This window comes from Cervus elaphus, chromosome 1 (assembly GCF_910594005.1).
Source record: "Cervus elaphus chromosome 1, mCerEla1.1, whole genome shotgun sequence".
Classification (NCBI taxonomy): domain Eukaryota; kingdom Metazoa; phylum Chordata; class Mammalia; order Artiodactyla; family Cervidae; genus Cervus; species Cervus elaphus.
The window spans coordinates 22,143,903-22,163,369 of NC_057815.1; the positions used below are offsets into that span (position 1 = coordinate 22,143,903).

Below are 19,467 nucleotides of genomic sequence, written 5' to 3' on the forward strand. Positions count from 1 at the left end.
GCATGTGTCCAGACAAGCCCCCTTCCCTGATTGACCTTGAGCATACACCATCTGCATTCCCTTTCCTGATTGATGGTGGGTACATAGGGCAGAACCAAGAGAGGAGATGGGAAGTATACAGATGGAAGCCAAAGGGCCGTGGCCACAGCTGCTCCCACGTCTCCGGAGTGTACGATCCACTGTCTGGTTTAATAAAAGTTCTGTCTGCTTGAGCTGTAGTTGATTTGTAACTAGTCTGCTGTTTTGAATCCTTGCTATGATTAGACAACAGTCAAGATATCCTGCCTGCTTTAGCTGTAATTAGTCTGTCATTCCAAATCTTTGTTATGGATGAGACAAAAACTGAGGGAGAGAAATAAACCAACCTGACAGAAGCAACCAAAATGTCCACTAACAGATGAATGGATAAAGTAGTAGTATACATATACAGTGGAATATTACTCAGCCATAAAAAGAAAGAAATAAGACCATTTGCTTATGGACCTAGAGATTACCATATCAAATGAAGTTAGAGAAAGACAAATATATGATGCCACTTATATGTGGACTCTAAAAAATGATACAAATTAACATATTTACAAAACAGAAATAGACTCAGACATAGAAAACAAATTTATGGTTATAAAAGGGGATAGTGGGAGGGGCAGGAAGATAAATTAGGGGTTTGGGATTAACATATACTCATTACAACATATAGACTAGATAAAAAACGAACAACAAGGACCTACTGTGTATTACAGGGAACTGTACTTGATATCTTGTAATAACCTATAATGGAAAAGGATCTAAGAATGTGTATATATGTATAACTGAGTCACTTGGCTGTGCACCTGAAACTAACATTGTAAATTAACTATACTTCAAAAAATTGAAAATAGATAAAAGACATTATGAGAAATTTCGTAGATAGGCAGATGGCAAATAAGCACATTAAAAGATATTCTGCAATATAATGCAATAGGCATTAAGGAAATATCAATTAAAACCACACCAACATACTACTACACCTTTGTTGTTGTTGCTGTTTAGTTGCTAAGTTGTGCCCAATTATTTGCAACCCAATGGAACTGTAGCCCACTAGGCTCCTTCTGTCCATGGGATTTCCCAGGAAAGAATATTGGAGTGGGTTGCCATTTCCTTCTCCATACTATACCTTTAAGAATGGCTAAAATACAAAATAGTTACAACATCAATGCTAATGAGGATGTGGAAAACCGGATCACTCTTACACTGCTGGTGGATAGTCACTCTGAAGGCCAATTTAGCAGTTTTTTAAAAGACTAAACCACCATATTATCCAGCAATTGTACTCATTTATTTCAGAGAAATAAAAACGTTCAGTTCAGCTGCTCAGTTGTGTCTGACTCTTTGTGATCCCATAGACTGAAGCACGTTAGGCCTCCCTGTCCATCACCAACTCCTGGAGTTTACTCAAACTCATGTCCATTGATTCGGTGATGCCACCCAACCATCTCATCCTCTGTCATCCCCTTCTCCTCCTGCCCTCAATGCTTACACAAAAACCTATACATGAATATTTATAGCAGCTTTATTCTAGTTAACTCCAAACTGGGAACTACCCAGATATCCTTAATAGGTGAATGGTAATACTATAATAATACTCAGCAACAAAAAGGAATAAACTATTCATCCAGCAACCTGGATGAATCCCAGAGAAATGGGTTGAGTGAAAAAACGCAATCCTGAATCATACATAAATCATCATATATATAATATATACACTATACATATATATGATAGTATTTATATAATACTCTAGAAATGAAAAAAAATTATAGAAATGAGAACAGATTAGTGATTTCCAGGGGATAGGTGTGGGAGGGAAGAGGGTGTGCATATAAAAGGGCAATGTGAAATAACAGAAATGTTCTGGTCTTGACTACATAAATGTCATTATCCTGGCTGTGAGATTGTACTACAGTTTTTCTAGATGTTACCACTGGGGGAAACTGAATAGAGAGTATTATGTGATCTTGGGCTTCCCCAGTGGCTCACCTGTAAAGAATACACCTGCAAGGCAGAAGCTGCAGGAGACGCAGGTTCATCTCTGGGTTGGGAAGATCCCCTGGAGGAGGGCATGGCAACCCACTCCAGTATTCTTGCCTGGAGAATCCTATGGACAAGAAGAGCCTGGCAGGCTACAGCCCAAAGGGTCATAGAGAGTTAGAAATGATTGAAGCAAGTCAGCATGCATGCATGGGATCTCTCTGTATTATTTTTTTACAATTGCAAGTGAATCTACAATTACCTCAAAATGGAGGCTCAGTGGTAAAGAATCTGCCTGACAATGCAGGAGACCTGGGTTTGATCCCTGGGTGCAGAAGATCCCCTGGAGAAGGGACTGGCAACCGACTCCAGTATTCTTGCCTGGGAAATCCCAAGGATAGAGGAGCCTGGTGGGCTACAGTCTATGGGGTCGCAAAGAGTCAGAAATGACTTAGCGACTAAACAATAACAACAACAAAGTTAAACTTTAAAAAAGAAATTACAGCTACGCAGTAAGGGAAAAAATCTTTTAACAGAAGAATTCACCAAGCTAACCAGTAGAGGCTAGTACTGTAAACTAAATAAAACTTAATAGCTCAAGGGCAACACAGTAACATAACAGAGTAAAATATTTGATGCCCATAATAATGATTCTAAGGCATGAAGAAAAGATCAAACACATTTATCATAATCTGTATAAAAGATGACAGAAATAGGCATTGTAATTTAGATTTGTATTAAAAATGTCAAAATAAGGTTTGCATAATTGATGAGCATTCCACTTCTGACAATGCTCTTCATGCACCACCCATAACTGACCCTTGACTCCTACTGACCCTACGACTCAATCCCGACTCTGCCTTCATACCTTCTCTTGCTTAGATCCCCATAACAGCTTTCTACCCCTCTTCTTTGCCTCCAGCCTATGCTTTCAATTCATTCTCTACCCTTTGTTATAATGAGATAAAATATGAACATGATCATCCATCTCTCTTTTACTCTTTCAACAGCATCTCAGGATAGAGTTTAATTTCTTTAGACTGGCACAAAAGTTATTTTAGTAATGTCTCCTGTCAGCTCTATAGCTTCCTCTCCTGATACCCTCCCACATTTTCCAGTGCCTAAATCGCATAAAACTTTTTTATGTCTTTTATTTCATAACATTTAAGTTTTTTCACATACTGTTCTCCTTTGCCCTTCAAGTGAGCTAACTCCTGGTTATCTAATAAGAATTTACCCTTCCGGGAATTCCTTGTCATGTTCTGTGTGAGATGTACTTCCACAGCACCTTGTTGGTGACTCAATTATAGTATTTACTGTATAGCACTACCATCCTTTTTTTTTTTTTTTTACTACTTCATTATTAGTAAAGAGAGAGCAAGAATTATGCATTTTATTTTTTATCCTTTGGTATATGAAAGGTGGCTCAGATGGTAAAGACTCTGCCTTCACTGTGGGAGACCCACATTTGATCTCTGGGTTGGGAAGATGCCCTGGAGAAGGAAATGGCAACCCACTCCAGTATTCTTGCCTGGAGAATTCCATGCACCGAGGAGCCTGGTGGGCTATGGTGCATGGGGTTGCAAAGAGTAGGACATGACTAAGACTGAGAGACTAACACTTTCACTACACTTTCAAATGTTAGTGGAATGAATAAATGTTACCCTTTATAACATTTTAAATAGCTGAAAATAACTTCTAAATATCCTGAATTCCTTTCATTTCTCTTTACTATATTATGAATATATTATGGATAATATGGGCTTCACTGGTGGCTCAGTGGTAAAGAACCCGCCTGCAATGCAGGAGACGTGGGTCTGATCCCTGGGTTGGGAAGATGCCCTGGAGGAGGGCATGGCAACCCACTCCAGTACTCTTGCCTGGAGAATCCCATGGACAGAGGAGCCTGGGGGCTACAGTTCATAGGGTACCAAAGAGTCGGACACAACTGAAGCCTCTGAGCATGCATGCATGGATAATATAACCAGGGATATCTAAATCTACTGATAACTGGATTTATTTGGATCTGTTTATATTTTTTAGCTTATTCCATACATCTATATATGTAGGTTTGATTAATATGACTTAAATTGCTTAAAGTAGAAGTCCTTATTTATTCTAAGGTACAGTTTTCCTGCTTCATGGGGAACTCCACACTCCACCATTCTCACAAATAGATAATGTAGCTACCTCAAACTTCATGTTCACCAAATAATTTATTCTGTGATTCTCTAGGTAATATTTTTTTCTGCCTATGGGATATTTAAGGAATCTTCTTAATACAGGTTTTAGAGATTCTTCCAAAGTGCCTGACCCTCACCACTTGCTAGTGTTTCCTTTTTGCTTTATTTGGGCAGTTTTCCCCATTCAATCCTTTTCTTTCTTATTATGCCAGTTGGTTATACAGTTACATAGGAGTTTTGTCTGACCATCTGAACTTTTAAGCTTATATGCTTACATTATATTGTTTTAAAACTATTTGAATGTTTCTTTCGAGTTCTTTATCTCTTAAAATTTATTTCTATTTAGTTTCCTCATGAAGCCACATTGGATCTGATTATTGATACTTCTAATGATGAAACAGATTAACCAAAATTATTTTTTCTCCTAATATAGTATTTAATAATTGGTACTCAATTAGCTATTTTGTTAATGAATGAATGCCTCTTCACTAATTTATAAAAAGATAGTTCTAAGTTGAAAATTAAAAACAATGTAGGAAATAAGTTAATATTCTTTAAGTATGTGTATATATTAAGATTACTTGGTCCACAAAGCAGCCTAACTAGAAAGTTATCTGAGGTTGTGTTCCCACAAACTATTATAAAACAAAACAAAAAAAGGGATGCTATGGGAGACAAGAAACTGTGGCTCTAATTGCTAAGAGCAATTAAGGGAAGTCTTAGGATGCCTATTGTGATTAGGTCTATGGGTATATCTACTGCAGCAGTAACTACTGGTGGAGGAAGGTCTTGGAGAGAAACAAAGGGGACTTCACTGTGTGAATACTGAGTGACAGAATGGAAAACTTAAGAATGCGATAAACACATACAAGAAAAATACTTGCAACAGAAATGCAAAAAATGGTAACAAGAAAACAAAATGTGTGTGATTTTAGGCAATTAATATAAGTAAAAAAGAGCACTTGGTGCTATGAAGATCTTTTGAGTAATACTGGGGAAATAGTAATGATAATGTCAAAGTACAAATTTATCTCATTTTGTAGGAAAAAACCTAAATGTTAGACTATCTCTACCAGTAGGAAAAAGAGTTTTTCTAAACTCTATGACCATAATATGAATAGACAGCATAAACTCAGATGATGTAAAGCATAAATGGATAGATAATGGCAAGGCCAAAAAAGTCACAATGATAGATATATTCTGAAGTTCACAAGTGTATCTAGAATTTCGTTCCCTTTATAAAAGGCGAATATAGAAATAAATGATTAGTGCTTTTAAAAAACACTTTTATGTGGCTTTACATAAAAACAGGTTTTCTTTACCCCTCTGTAGGGCAACAGAAAAGGAAAACATAATGAAATTATATTGGAAAATGTACTGCCTCTTAGAATTTTAAACCCCAAATTTTCTTCTATATTTTCTACATCAGAATTCATATGGTATTTGATGAGATAAGATAGGTTGGAACTTTATGAATCAAACTCCACATATAAAGCCTGCCATTTCATACAATAAGGCTATTAAAAAACGTACAATTGACAGATATTAATTTGCTAATCAATAAAATAAGCTTTAATGTTGAAGCACTACATGACAAATAAATATTTTATATATGTGTTCTCAACTATTTCTATTACTGAACTTTTTCGCTCTACATAACAATTCCTTGAAACATATAGTATTAATTCCAATCATAAATGAGAAACTAAAGTTCAAAGAGCTTAAATTAACTTGGTCTAACTGATGGGAGTTAGGATTTTAACCTGGATCTCTGACTCCAAAGCCAATGACACTTTCAACATAAGATTATTCATCTTTATTGAACACCTATCAGTGCCTTTTATAAGCTTCAGGAGCTGAAAGGTAGGAGAAAAACAGAAATACACAAATAAAAACAGAAACAAAATGAAGCTTCATTAAATACTATCAACTACACCAGGCAGTACAGTTACTCTAAAGAGAAATAGTGCCAGAAAAAAATTACAGGTAAACAATTTTGTATTCCCCAAATGGGATTTGCAACATATGCCCAATGATGTAGTTAATAAACTCTAGGGATTTTCTGCTATTCAGCTATTGTAGAAATATAAACAATGTAGAAAGAAACAACAATAAAAATGGCATAACCACTCCGCATAAAAAAAACAACCCAGTAATTCAAATGAATTTTGAGAAATGTCAAGCAGGGATAGGATCGTTTGCATTTGCGTTTTTACTTTATTAGGTTTCCAGTTTATACTAGAAAGCTCTTTTTTTAAAGTGGCAATCATTTATAAAATTCTTTTTACAATATTTCCACCATTATTCATATTTCCCCTATTTTTCTGATTGGATGAATGAGGGAAGTACATATATAAAAATTATATATAAGTGAATAATAATTAAAATAAAATATATTCTATTAGAGAGTAAATGCTAATTGGTCACCTTTTATCATTAAAATGATACAAAAAATGAAGAATATATTTTATAGTCATTTTAAGAAGTAGATATGACACTAATAAGTTCTATGACAAGAAAAGACTGCCTCAGTCACATTTAGTAAACTAGATGATACATCATTCTGTGCTGTGGCAGAAAAACAATACAATTTAAAAGCCACAAAAATCTTGATCAATTTTATAGAGAAATCACTGTCATGACCGAAGTTCATAAAATGCTACAAAGTAATTATTAATTTATAAAGACTGAGTTTCTATGCTTTTGAATAAAATACAATTAACTTACTTTTTTCTCCGGTTTGACTCCACAAAATATTTACGTGCTCGATTTCGACATATTTTTTGTTGCTGCAGTAATATTTGGCGCTCTTCTTCTAAATTTTTCTCAAAATGAATTTTCATATCTCTAATGACAGCATAAAGTTAAGGACAGTGGTTTACGTCTTTAGTGGATGAATGTCAGTGCTAACTGATAAATATAATTACAGCCTCATACTAATGATGTAATGATTTTTTGTGGAATAATTAGTATGTGCACACATTAGTGTCAGTGTATGACTGGCTGATGTTTTATTTTTACTTGACTTGATAATAGAACTGAAGATACATCTCATTTTCTTTGAGGAAAAATTAATTAATTTTATACAGCATGAGCCCAGATAAGGAGAATGTCTATCTTTTCTTTCATTATACAGACATTTGGGTACTTATTAACAAGCTGCTATCTTAGGAATGTTGGGCTTTCCATATGGTGCTGGTGGTAAAGAATCTGCCTGCTAATACAGGTAGATGTAAGAGACCTGGGTTTAAACCCTGGGTCAGGAAGATCTTCTGGAGAGGGAAATGGCAACCCACTCCAACATTCTTGTCTGGAGAATCCCATCGACAGAGCCTGGCAGGTAGCAGTCCATAGCGTTGCACAGAGTCAGACACAACTGAAGTGACTTAACACACATGCACATCTTAGGAATGTATGCAGAAAAATGAAAGAAGGTTATATTTCACTAATACAAAGTAGATGAGTTAAATGTTTCAGTCAATACTTTAATTTACATTATGAAAGTCATACTAAAATATTAAACATCAGTTAGCAATATAACTGGGAAAATTTGGTGATTTACTCATAGGTTATACAACAAATCATCAGGAAAACCATACATAGCAATGTTTACAAGAAGTTTGCCAGATAAAGAGTATTTTAGTTATCTAAATCATCCATTCATTTGGAATTTATTTCTTTAAATAAGTTGAATTTCTGTGGTTAACTGATGTCTGCATTTATTCAGCTACATTTCAACTGGCATTACTGAATGCCTTTATCAAGTTTATCATAATATTTTTCTGTTTTTGATGATTCTGAAGTTTGAAGAAGTGGTCACTGAATTACCATTTCCAGTACCTCATCATTAGATGTAGATGTATATAGGATTGTATTGAAGTTATATATTGTGGACATGCCTGGTTGTCTTTTTAGAATAAACTATGTTTAAATCACTCCTCCCCCCAAATAAAGATTTGAAATTCTCTTTAAGAGGTCTATTTAATCAAAATTTTTATAAGATATAAATATTAGTGGTAAAACAATATATTAAATAATAAGTTAAGCAGTAGATAATTTGTTAATTCAAAATGTCTTAATTTTAGGATCCTACAGTGTTTCAACATCAACATAGTAAAAAAAAAAACAACTATCCAATACTATATATTTCAAAACAATCACATTTATTTGAATGTTTTAGTCATTTGAAACTTTGCTAATGGGCACTTCAATTATGCTGCTATCTATTTTTATGCCATTGGCTATAATTATTACAAAATTTTGTACCTCACCATAAACAAATACATGTACTTGCATACATGATATTTTTACTTAATGTTTCTTTTGAAGGATTTATAAAATTGAAACAAAAAAAAAGGAAGGAATATGGTTCTTTGTTAGCATGGAAAAAGCTAAAGATTTAGCTGCTTCTTCTAAAAGAGTAATTTATTAGAAGGAGTCAGACTTCAACAAGATGGCTAACTGCTAAGTCACAACATCTCAGTGGGGGAAAGTGCAACTTCCTTTCAGGGTACCCAAGATCAACACTGTTGCGTGGGAGGAAAGGGAAAAGTTGCTTCAGTTCAGGTGAGAAATATGAAGGAGTACGATGCAGGTGGAAACAATTGTGTTCAATGTTTTAACATGCTTGTGCTCTCACCACAATAACATAAAGAAAATCACAAATGTAACATTTGTAATAATGTTCTGACAACTATGTATTGTTAGATTTAATTAAATCTTTCTCTACATATATATATGGCTAATATATATATATAAAATATTGCCTGCTGAGTTATAAAAAATGCTTTGCCTTTGCATCTCTTCAAAGTATGGTATTCAAATTTAAAAAATATTACATGGCTGGTTAAACTTTTATTTTTCATACAAGCTGTACTGTAAAGGTAAGATACTTCTATGAGAGCCATAGTTAAATACTTGTTCAAAGAAAGGCTATATACTTATTAAAAAAAACAACCAACAACCAAATCAAGAAAATTATAGGTTGTAGTACTGGCTAAGTAATACATAATGATTGTAACTTAAAAGCATAGCCTAATATATCCCACCTCATCCTCTCCCAATATAGTCTTTTTCTAATTGTAGCTCATTGAGGTTGTTTCAAATATTGTACCACCACTAGTAACTATGAATCATATAACCAATACTCTTGTCAAACTATTAGAGCTATCCTCATTCTTTTTTTTCTCTGTACCTTCTTCTACAGCCTTGACTCTGATGCTCTAAATCCCTTGCCCAGACCACTCCAGTAGTCTTCTAACTCATTATATTACTCCTAAACTTGTCATCCTCCATTCGAACGTCCACAAAACCAGCTAAACACAAATCTCACTACGTCTCTCATTCTTTGCTGTTCTCCAAAATCTCCCTGTTACTTTCATGATGACATTAAAATATAAGGCATCCTATAATCTGGTCTGTTTTTTTCATCTTCATTTTTCAACACTTCCCTACATGTCTCCTAGCCCAGTCACACTATCACACTAAGATACTTATTAACAGAACAAGCCATGACGTAGTTTGCCATTATATTTTAGTACATGCTGGCTAACTCTACCCATCTTTTCAGGGACACCTCAAACAGTTCCTACCCCATGAAGCTTTTTCTAACTCTCACTGGATGATATGACACTCTCATGGGTACATCATGTGTGTGTCCTCTACATTTCTATACAATATAATAAGCCTGGCATGATGCTTAGAATATGGTAATGGTGTAATAAAACCTTGCTGAATGACTTCCTTGGAGAAAATTTTCAGCAGATAAACTAAGACAAAAGGTATACATATTTTTATAGCTTTCAGTGTCTCACAGACAAACTGATTTCCAAAAGGGTTATATAAATTTACATGCCATTGGAAATACATGAATATGAGTTAAAAACCTCATGAGTATTAGGTAGTACTTTTTAAAAAAGACCATGTGGAAAGTCAGGTTTTAGTATGTATGCATTAGCAAAACAGAATAAATGTCTTATTTGATACTAATTTTTATTTTCCTCTTTGGTGAATTTTTAGTTCAGAGTCACTGGTCATTTATCTATTGAGAACTTCATTTAAAAAATCAATTTCAGTAAATTCAATAGAGACAGAATAGTGTAAATATTAACCTTCTATCATAGTTACTACAAGTATTTTCTCCAGATAATTCATTTTATTTAATTATACAATGTCCCCTTCCACTAAAGTTTTAAATTAATGAGTTACCTTTGAAATATTTTTCATTTGAAATTGATTCTTGTTTTTTAAAAGGTAAAGTTACTATACCTTCAAGTTATGAAAAATGTGAAAATCTATTTTCTGTCAGTTTTTCTTTACAATTTTGTATTTATTTTTTATGAGCCACCTGGTGGCTCAGACAGTAAAGAATCTTCCTGCAATGCAGGAGACCTGGGTTCAATCCCTGGGTAGGGAAGATTTCCCTGGAGAAGGGCATGGCAACCCACTCCAGTATTCTTGCCTGGAGACTCCCATAGATTGAGAAGCCTGGACTATAGTCCATGCCTTTTTTTTTTTTTTTTTTTAAATCAGTTCAAGTATATTTTGGAATGAAGTATAGTGGAACTCAAGGTAGAGACAGTGAATTTAGACTATTCTTTTTCAGTGGTTTGAATAAGGAGATATTAAAACAAAGTTATAAGAGTTCTTATGATCAAAAGGCTTGATTTTTAGTTTTAAGGATAGCAAAGACCAGAGGGTGTTTATAGGCTGTAGGGAAAGAAGGCTATTAGAGAAATCTTGAAAGTAAATTGTAATAGAGGGTTAGGATAATTTACAATCCAGGGTTCCTGGGAAGAGAGGTGATGAAAACAGGGCATAAGTGAATGGACTCAACGTTCTACAGTAAAAGTGATATCCCATCAGTGAGCTTGGAAAAAGACAGGGTAGGGGACTGAGGTTGGTGACGGGAGTAGGATGGTTTGTGTTGTTTGTTGGGAGGGACCTGAGGGAGTTCATGCATCCATTCTCTTATGAAATAGTAAGGCTACTAAGAGTGAGGGGGAGGTGATCAAGATCTGGCACAGAAATTAATAGGAACAAGACAGAATTCCATTCTTGTTCTGGTGAAGCTGAGAACAATCAAACCACAGCAGTTTTGTGACTTTTCTCTGACAGATTTTTTTATTCTTGAGTGAAGGAGTAGAAATATAGGGTTGTAACAGTTACTGGATGGTTGAGAAACAAGAACAGGAGTGCAAAGAACCAAGGATGTTGTTGAGAGAATATGTGTAGATAATTAAAAACAGGGTTAAACTGGGTAGGGCATAGAGAGGCAAGGTGGGTGCTAGGATAAAATGGAATGGGAAGACTGGAGATACTTGTGAGAAAAAAAGAGGCATAGTGTGAAGGGGACACGAGACCTTCACTTCTTTATTTTAAAAACAAATTTTATTATATTTTTATTTGAATTGTTTTAAGAAATTGAAATTATAGAACTTTATCTAATTTTAATTAGATGAACTTCATGAGGTTTTGTTCTTCCAGAGCCTTTAGAGTTAGGAAATTCCGACTCAAGTGAGAGAAATATAGCCTCTGAGTACTGAATTCATATTTAGAAGTCACATGTAGAAATTTTACCAAGCCACTTAAGTCTACAGTTCATTTTTAAAAATTTAGTTATTAATTTAATAAATTTGCACACCTACTCTGTATCAGGTATCCAATATGAAACATTACAGACACTGAGAACGTACAAAATGACACAAGTGCTTAAGTGTTTCTCCAACTAGTAACAACGATATTCTTGATTTACTAGCAAATATATATGTATAAACTAGGAAAAAAATCTATATTATATATAATACATATAGATGCATGTATATACACACACACACATACACACACACACACACACACTAGCAAAAGTTGTTGGATTTTAGCAAAGGCTCAGGGTATCGAAATGATCATTTACAACTTTCTTAATTTTAACTATACATTTAGTATTTAAGTATATTTTTAGTAATACATTTCTTTATAGGAAACCAACATTATAATTCTGGAATTATATCTGTTTTGTTCATTTAGGTACTGCCAAATTTATTTTACAACTATTTCCTTTGTTGTATCAACATTCATACCTTAAAAATTTAAAAATATTGTCTATGATCATTTCACGAATGAAAATGATGGAAAGATACACCTTGTCAATGAGCCACTTACAGTGTTTCCCTATTTTCCGATTTACAGATAAATCAGGGTCAGTGTAATAGGAGTTCAGGGTTCAAGTAAACACAATGTCAGAATCAAATCCATACAGAAAGCAATCCAGTTTATTTCAGATTACACCTTGAGTCAGGACAGTTTTGAGGAGCAGCAAGGGCAAAAGCCAAAGTGAATGGAGTTAATAATGAATAGATGAAAAGAATTAGAAGCTGCCATTGCAGGTTAGCATTCTGAAAAGTCGACTAAAGCAAGAAAAGATGCAATAAAAGCTTGAAGAAGCATGATCAGAAAAGGGATATTTACCATTATTTAAGCTTTGTATGTACCTGTCTTCCTCACTAGAGTTGTATCCCAAGCACCTAGCCAAAAGAGGAGGCACTAAATGAAAATTGCTTGTTGACTTGCATTTAAAAGTGCAACTCCCAGAACCTGGAGACAATAAGTAAGTGGGGGTTAATTTGAAAAGCAGAGACTCTCTGACAAGAATGAAGATGATTACATAGCATCATCACTACCAACCAAGTCCTCTGAGAATACAAAGGTTACACTCTAATTATCATAACATTCTCTGAAGTAATAAACATGGTTTACATATTCTGAAAACAGAACCCTTTAACATTTTCAATTTTCTACAATGCAACCAATAATAATGTCAACGGTGGGCTAGACCAATTCTTAGGGACAAACTAGTGATACACCAGTGTGAAGGTTCCAGGTCCTTTGCTTATTTTCTGTCTGTTGTCTCTCTGACAACAGACTGCGCAGAGGATGAAAACAAAACAAATTAACCAACTATGTTAGGCTTTAGCAGCTCTGTAAAATAAATGAAGTGTTAGGTTAACTGTTAAGACGGACTATTTCAGGAGACCAAAACATTTTATTTACTTGCGGCATTCTTTTCTCCAAGCAGCATGAATTATCAGGAGATGAATAATATGAAGTAAAGAACATAATGGCCTAACTCTACAAAAAAACAATCCCCAGAGAACACGTTTACCTATTTGAAAACTCATTAAAATAAAAAAAATACCGCAAAGTTGAAAACAGATGAGATAACAAGGTGGCCGGGAAAGTGGTCCTAGAATAGGAGAAAATGGTATTTCAGGTTTAAGGGGAGCAGCGATAGTTGCTGAAGCAAATACCCGCATTAAGATGACTGGCTGGTTTCTCTCATCTGGCATCTGTGATAATGGGAACAGAACAGAAAAAAGATGGGGGTTCCCCACTTCCAACACCGCCACCCAGGCAACCACGGCTGGAAGGATACAGGTAGGCGCCAGGTCGGTGACGCCCGCCGCTCAAGCGAGGGCTGAGGGGGGCTTTGACGTGGGTGTCCGAGGATTCAGTGCCCAGTCCGGCGACCGCGCTCCGGGCTCCAGGCCTTCTGGTCAGCATCCTTCACCTCAGCGCCGCCTCCCGGCTAGCCCCGAGAGCCTCCCTCATGGCAGCTCCCGCTGTCTCCTCCGGCCCTCTCAGCACTCCGTCTCTCAAGCCTCGCGTCACTGCGGCGGGAAAGTTGGCCGCCGCAGCTCCGGTTCCCGCACAGCGGCGCTCTCGGCTGTGGTGTCGACGGCAGCTGCCGCAGCGGCGACCTTGCCTGGAAACGGCTGAGGTGGCGACGCCGCCGCCATGTTGACAAGCAACCGACGCCGCGTCCTTCGCGACGGAGACCAGGTTATGGGGGCGGGCCCTGGAGGCAGCCAATAGGAGGAGAAGACCCCTCCCTGTGCCCCGCCTCCCGCCTCCCACTCTCCGCCCCCCCCCCCCCCCCCCCCCCCGCCAGCCCCGCGCCCCGAGTTGCCTGCGGGCGGTGGCCGAGAAGCTTGCCTCCTCGGGGACACGCGTCCTCTCAGGAGGGCGTGCTGTCTTGTGCTTTGGAACCTGACTCCGTTCCACGTCGCTTTTATGAGGCTGTTTTCGTGGGGGTACTAAGAGTGATGAAAGACAGTGAGAGGCAAAAATCCCCAGATATTGGCAAAAGCCACCGTGGGGATTCTGAAATGCTTTTCTCGGGGGTAATTCAGGGTAGGATTAACTACCGAGTGCTGTTGTGTGGTTGAAGTTCTGTCTTTCTGGAGCATCACTGTTTCCAACCACCATCTCTTTTAAAAAGCTTTGTGGAGTGGAAATTTCCTTTCTCCGCATTCCATCACTCCCTCCCTGATCTGCCATTCCGTCTGCAAGTCGTCTTCCTTGCCATTTCCCTACTTATAAGGTCTGCATTTCAAAGGTTTTAATGGTGCCAGCCTTGTTGCCAGATTCTGGAAATAGACCATCAAAGCATCGGCGGCCAGGAAAGTAGTGCAGATTTAATTTAGTAATCTCCTGGGAAGACATGCCAAAAGAGATCATCATATTGAAACTGTTTCAGGAGGTATGGAAAATTGAATGGATTTTTGAGCCATCAGTTCAGAAATTTTGCAAGGAAAAAATTTGAAAAAAGGCTGAAACTTTTTGTTGGAGTTCATTGTAAAAACACATGTGAGTTCTGAGTATATTTCAGCGTGTTTTTTTTTTTTTTTAATTTTTTCTTTTTGTGTGGAAAAGCCTCCCATATTGGAAGCAGAATGTACAAACCAAATGAAAATCACTCACCCACCATTCAAATGCCTATGTCTGTGAATCAATTTGTTCATTTTTAGACTTGAAAATAATAAACTTTTCCAGTTGAAGCTATTTAAAACAGAGTTTTTGCAAAGTTGGATGCAATGATTCAAACTGGAATGTGTTCTGATTAAAAGTGCCACAACAAATCGAGTTTTGACTTAAAACACAAAGCACATAAGCCCCCTTCAGGACCATGCCAAGAGGATACAATATGTAATCTTGGCAAAGAAAGTCTAACTGTGTACACTAGAAAGATTAGCTATCTTTGCAAATTTTTAACTGACCTAGTCACAGGAATTTACATTGATTCTATTCCCACTGGCTATCATCACAAGTCTGTTTCTCTAGAGACAATTTGAGAGAGAGTAAGCAATGGAGGGCAGTCTTCCCTGGTGGCTAAGTGGTAAAGAATCCACCTGGAATGCAGGAGCCTCAGGAGATGTGGGTTCAATCCCTGGGTAGGAAAGATCCCCTGGAGGAGGACATGCACCCCACTCCAGTATTCTTGCCTGGGAAATCTCATGGACAGAGGAGCCTGGTGGGCTACAGCCCATAGGGTGCAAAGAGTCAGACATAACTGGAGCGACTTAGTATGCAAGTAATGTAGGTCAGTAAAGTGCAAATAAAAGTGAGTGGCATGGTTAGCCTTCCTGAAAGTCTAGTTTTTGCTATATTATTAGTTTTGTATGTCATCACTTCTAGGCACCTTATTTTTTTGTCACATGGTGTATTAGCATTAAGAAGCATAATTTGGTTTTTTAGTTTCCTACAAATGCTCACCCATATAATCATTCTTCATTCAAATGTTGCTTTACAATGATACTAAAGAAGGAAAGAAATTTTAAACACAATGTTACCAATTTTTAAAAAAATTACAGGATTTTTTAATCTTTAAATTATTTCCTTCTTCAGAAGAAAAATTATTTCCTTCTTCAAAATGTTAAACAGGCTTTTCATGTTTTAAGTTGTACAGTCCTTTATTAAGTTGCATAGATTCTAGAAGAACCTTTAAGATTAAATATTTTGATAATAGATAATTTGAAGCATTTATAAGCTTTATCTTTTGGCAGGAAAGATAAGTATGATTTAAGCAATAATAAATAATATTGCTCTAAAAATCACTAACATCTGCTGGATCACTGAAAAAGCAAGAGTTCCAGAAAAACATCTATTTCTGCTTTATTGACTATGCCAAAGCCTTTGACTGTGTGCATCACAATAAACTGTGGAAAATTCTGAAAGAGATGAGAATACCAGACCACCTGACCTGCCTCTTGAGAAATCTGTATGCAGGTCAGGAACAACAGTTAGAACTGGACATGGAAAAACAGACTAGTTCCAAATAGGAAAAGGAGTACGTCAAGACTGTATTATTGTCACCCTGCTTATTTAACTTATATGCAGAGTACATCATGAAAAATGCTGGGCTGGATGAAGCACAGGCTGGAATCAAGATGGCCGGGAGAAATATCAATAACCTCAGATATGCAGATGACACCTTATGGCAGAAAGTGAAGAGGCACTAGAAAGCCTCTTGATAAAAGAGCCTCTTTCAAGGAGAGTGAAAAAGCTGGCTTAAAACTCAACATTTCAGAAAACTTAGATCATGACATCCGGTCCCATCACTTCATGGCAAATAGATGGAGAAACAGTGGGAACAGTGGCAGACTTAATTTTTTTTGGTCTCCAAAATCACTGCGGATGATGACTGCAGCCATGAAATAAGAAGACGCTTGCTCCTTGGAAGGAAAGTTATGACCAAACTAGACAGCATATTGAAAAGCAGAGATGTTACTTTGCCAACAAAGGTGCAACTAGTCAGGGCTATGCTTTTTCCAGTGGTCATGTATGGATGTGAGAGTTGGACTATAAAGAAAGCTGAGTGCAGAAGAATTGATGCTTTTGAACTGTGGTGTTGGAGAAGACTCTTGAGAGTCCCATGCACTGCAAGGAGATCCAAACAGTCCATCCTAAAGGAAATCAGTCCTGAATGTTCATTGGAAGGAGAGATGTTGAAGCTGAAACTCCAAACCTTTGGCCACCTGATGCGAAGAACTGACTCACTGGAAAAGACCCTGTTGCTGGAAAGATTGAAGGTGAGAGGAGAAGGGTATGACAGAAGATGAGATGGTTGGCTGGCATCACTGACTCAATGGACATGAGTTTGGGTAAACTCTGGGAGTTGGTGATGGACAGGGAGGCCTGGCGTGCTGCCGTCCATGGGGTCGCAAGGAGTCTGACACAATTGAGCGACTGAACTGAATGGAACTGAAAAATCTCTATATTTTGTTAAAAGAGATAAGTGAATTAAATATAATGATTACTTTTTCACATCAAAAACCATAAAGTAATTCATTCTTTTATTAAGGAAATAAATATTGACCACTTACTATGTGCCAAGTACACTCTAGTGGTGGGATACAGCAGTCAGCAAAACTTCAAAGTCCCTGTGCTTTTAAGCTTGTATTTATTTTTCTTTCTTACTAGAATATATTAGGTAATGAAAAGTACTATGAGGAAAAATGGAGTAGTGTAGAGGGATAAAGAATTGATGTCAGTTCTATTTTAGATAGTGTGCTCAGGGAAAGCCTCCAAAAATGGGAAATTTGGGAAGAGGTTTGAATGAAGAAAGAAGGTTGCCACTCAAATATCTGGATGAAGGTTCTTATTCAGAAGCAGTGGGGGCTTTTAAGTACAAAGGGCTCTGAGGGCAGAATTTTAGTTGATATATTCAAGGAACAACAAGAAGACCACTGTATCCAGAACAGAGTGAGGTAGGGGAAGTGTCCTAGGACATGAAATTAAAGCAGTGTATGGGGGTGTCCTTCCGATATGGTGGTGACTTACGTAGTACATAAGGAATTAATATAAAATCCAACTTCCAATGGAGGGAAAGCCATTAGAGAATTTTGAGTAGTAGAGTAAGACCTAATTTAATCTTTCAAAAGGATCACTCTAGTGGCTGTGGGGAAACTAGTCTGCAGTTGATAATACTAGGAACAATGAGACCAGATTGGATGTTATTATGGTAGGTTGGATGAGAGATTATGGAAGCTTTCCCTAGGATGGTAGTCAAAGCGGTAGTGAGAAGTTTTCAAAATTTAACCTGAGTCATTAAGATGTGTTGATGCATGGTTGTGGCAACTAAGTGGAATTTTTTTTTTTTAAAGAAGAGTCAAATGTGACTCTCAGATATGGGACTGGAACCAACTACATAAGGAATATTGCCATTTACTAAAATAGGATGAGTGTGGGAGAATAAGATTTAGGTTTCAAGTATGTTAAGTGTGAGGTGCCTGTTAGACATCTGACTTCATTAACATGGTTTCAGAAATTGTTAATGATGTTCTGTTTACAAAAGAAAATATTGTAACCACTTTATGGTTATAAAACATGTTCACATAGTAATCTAATTTGGGTACTGTCATAGCCTTGTGAATTACATGAGGCAGTGTGTGATGGACAATTTCTTGAGCTTTCACTTTCTTCTTGGCTGAGGTTATTTTTTTCTTCTATCGAAGTATTTTCTTGCTGAGGCTATTACTTTTTCTGCTGAAGTATTTTCTTACTCAAGTAAGAATTTCCTGAATTTGTCTGTGGACAAGCTGTGAAAGAACAAAGTATTTTAACGTCTGGCTGGTTTAAAATTACTAAAGTTCTGCCATCTTCTTTTCAATTTTATAAGACTTCAACTAGAAATTTAAGATTAAGGATTAATTCTTGAAAATAATGATGATAATAAAAATAATAATGATACCACCTAACACTTGAATACTTGTCATTTCTCTTGCACTCTGCCTGATGCTTACATACATTAAATAATTGAATCCTCACAACAATCCCCATTATACAAAGAAAGTAAGCTATCATGATATTAGGTAACTATGCCCAAGTTTCCAGAGCAAGGGAGTGGTGAATCAAGATTCATCCAAGAATTCTGGTACCAGAGCTGGCACTCTCAACCACCCCATATTGCCTCTTGGGAGAAACTGAGAAATTTTCAGTAGAATAAGAGATGAGAGTGCTTGCATTTAAGTAGTGGGTAGTGAGGATGTAGAGTAAGAAAATAATCTAAGCTATTACTTCCTTAATTGCTATGTTAGTGCCCAGAGCATACCACTCACTATGCAAGTGCCATAAAAACTGTCATCTCTATCGTGTGGTTCTTGGGCTAAGAATGGAAATGGAGATAATACCTTGAATAGGAAACAAAACTCAGGAAAGTCTTAAATTTAAGGTAATGAAGACTTAGGCATGTTTCTATAGGGAAAAGAAGGAGTTACTATCATGGAGAATTTGAAAATTCATCAAAGACATTGATCTATCAACTTTCAGAGAGTAGTGATTTTCATTAACAACAGTGCCCTTATATTCACAATTGTTGAAATTTTAACACTATTGATGTAAAACATACAAATCAGTTAGATTCCTAGGAATTTGGTCTAGGTGGTTAATATGACCATCACTGATAGCTACATTCAGTTGTAAGAATGTTTTGAGTCTGAAC

General features: G+C 36.6%; 1 protein-coding gene across 8 annotated transcripts in view; it reads right to left on the reverse strand.

Annotated features, from left to right (window-relative positions):
* Positions 1-14,008, reverse strand: part of CEP126 (centrosomal protein 126) — a 105,501-nt gene extending 91,493 nt beyond the window's left edge. For all 8 annotated transcript variants that reach the window (XR_006339820.1, XR_006339825.1, XM_043895664.1 and 5 more), the window contains exons 1-2: positions 13,621-14,008; positions 6,918-7,037 (exon numbers count right to left, since the gene is read on the reverse strand). Coding sequence is in view for 6 of the 8 variants with exons in the window: in XM_043895664.1 (XP_043751599.1) it covers positions 6,918-7,037; positions 13,621-13,748 (248 nt within the window). In the remaining 2 variants the exon portion in view is untranslated. The remainder of the gene's footprint in view (positions 1-6,917; positions 7,038-13,620) is intronic.
* Between the last annotated feature and the right edge of the window lie 5,459 nt (positions 14,009-19,467).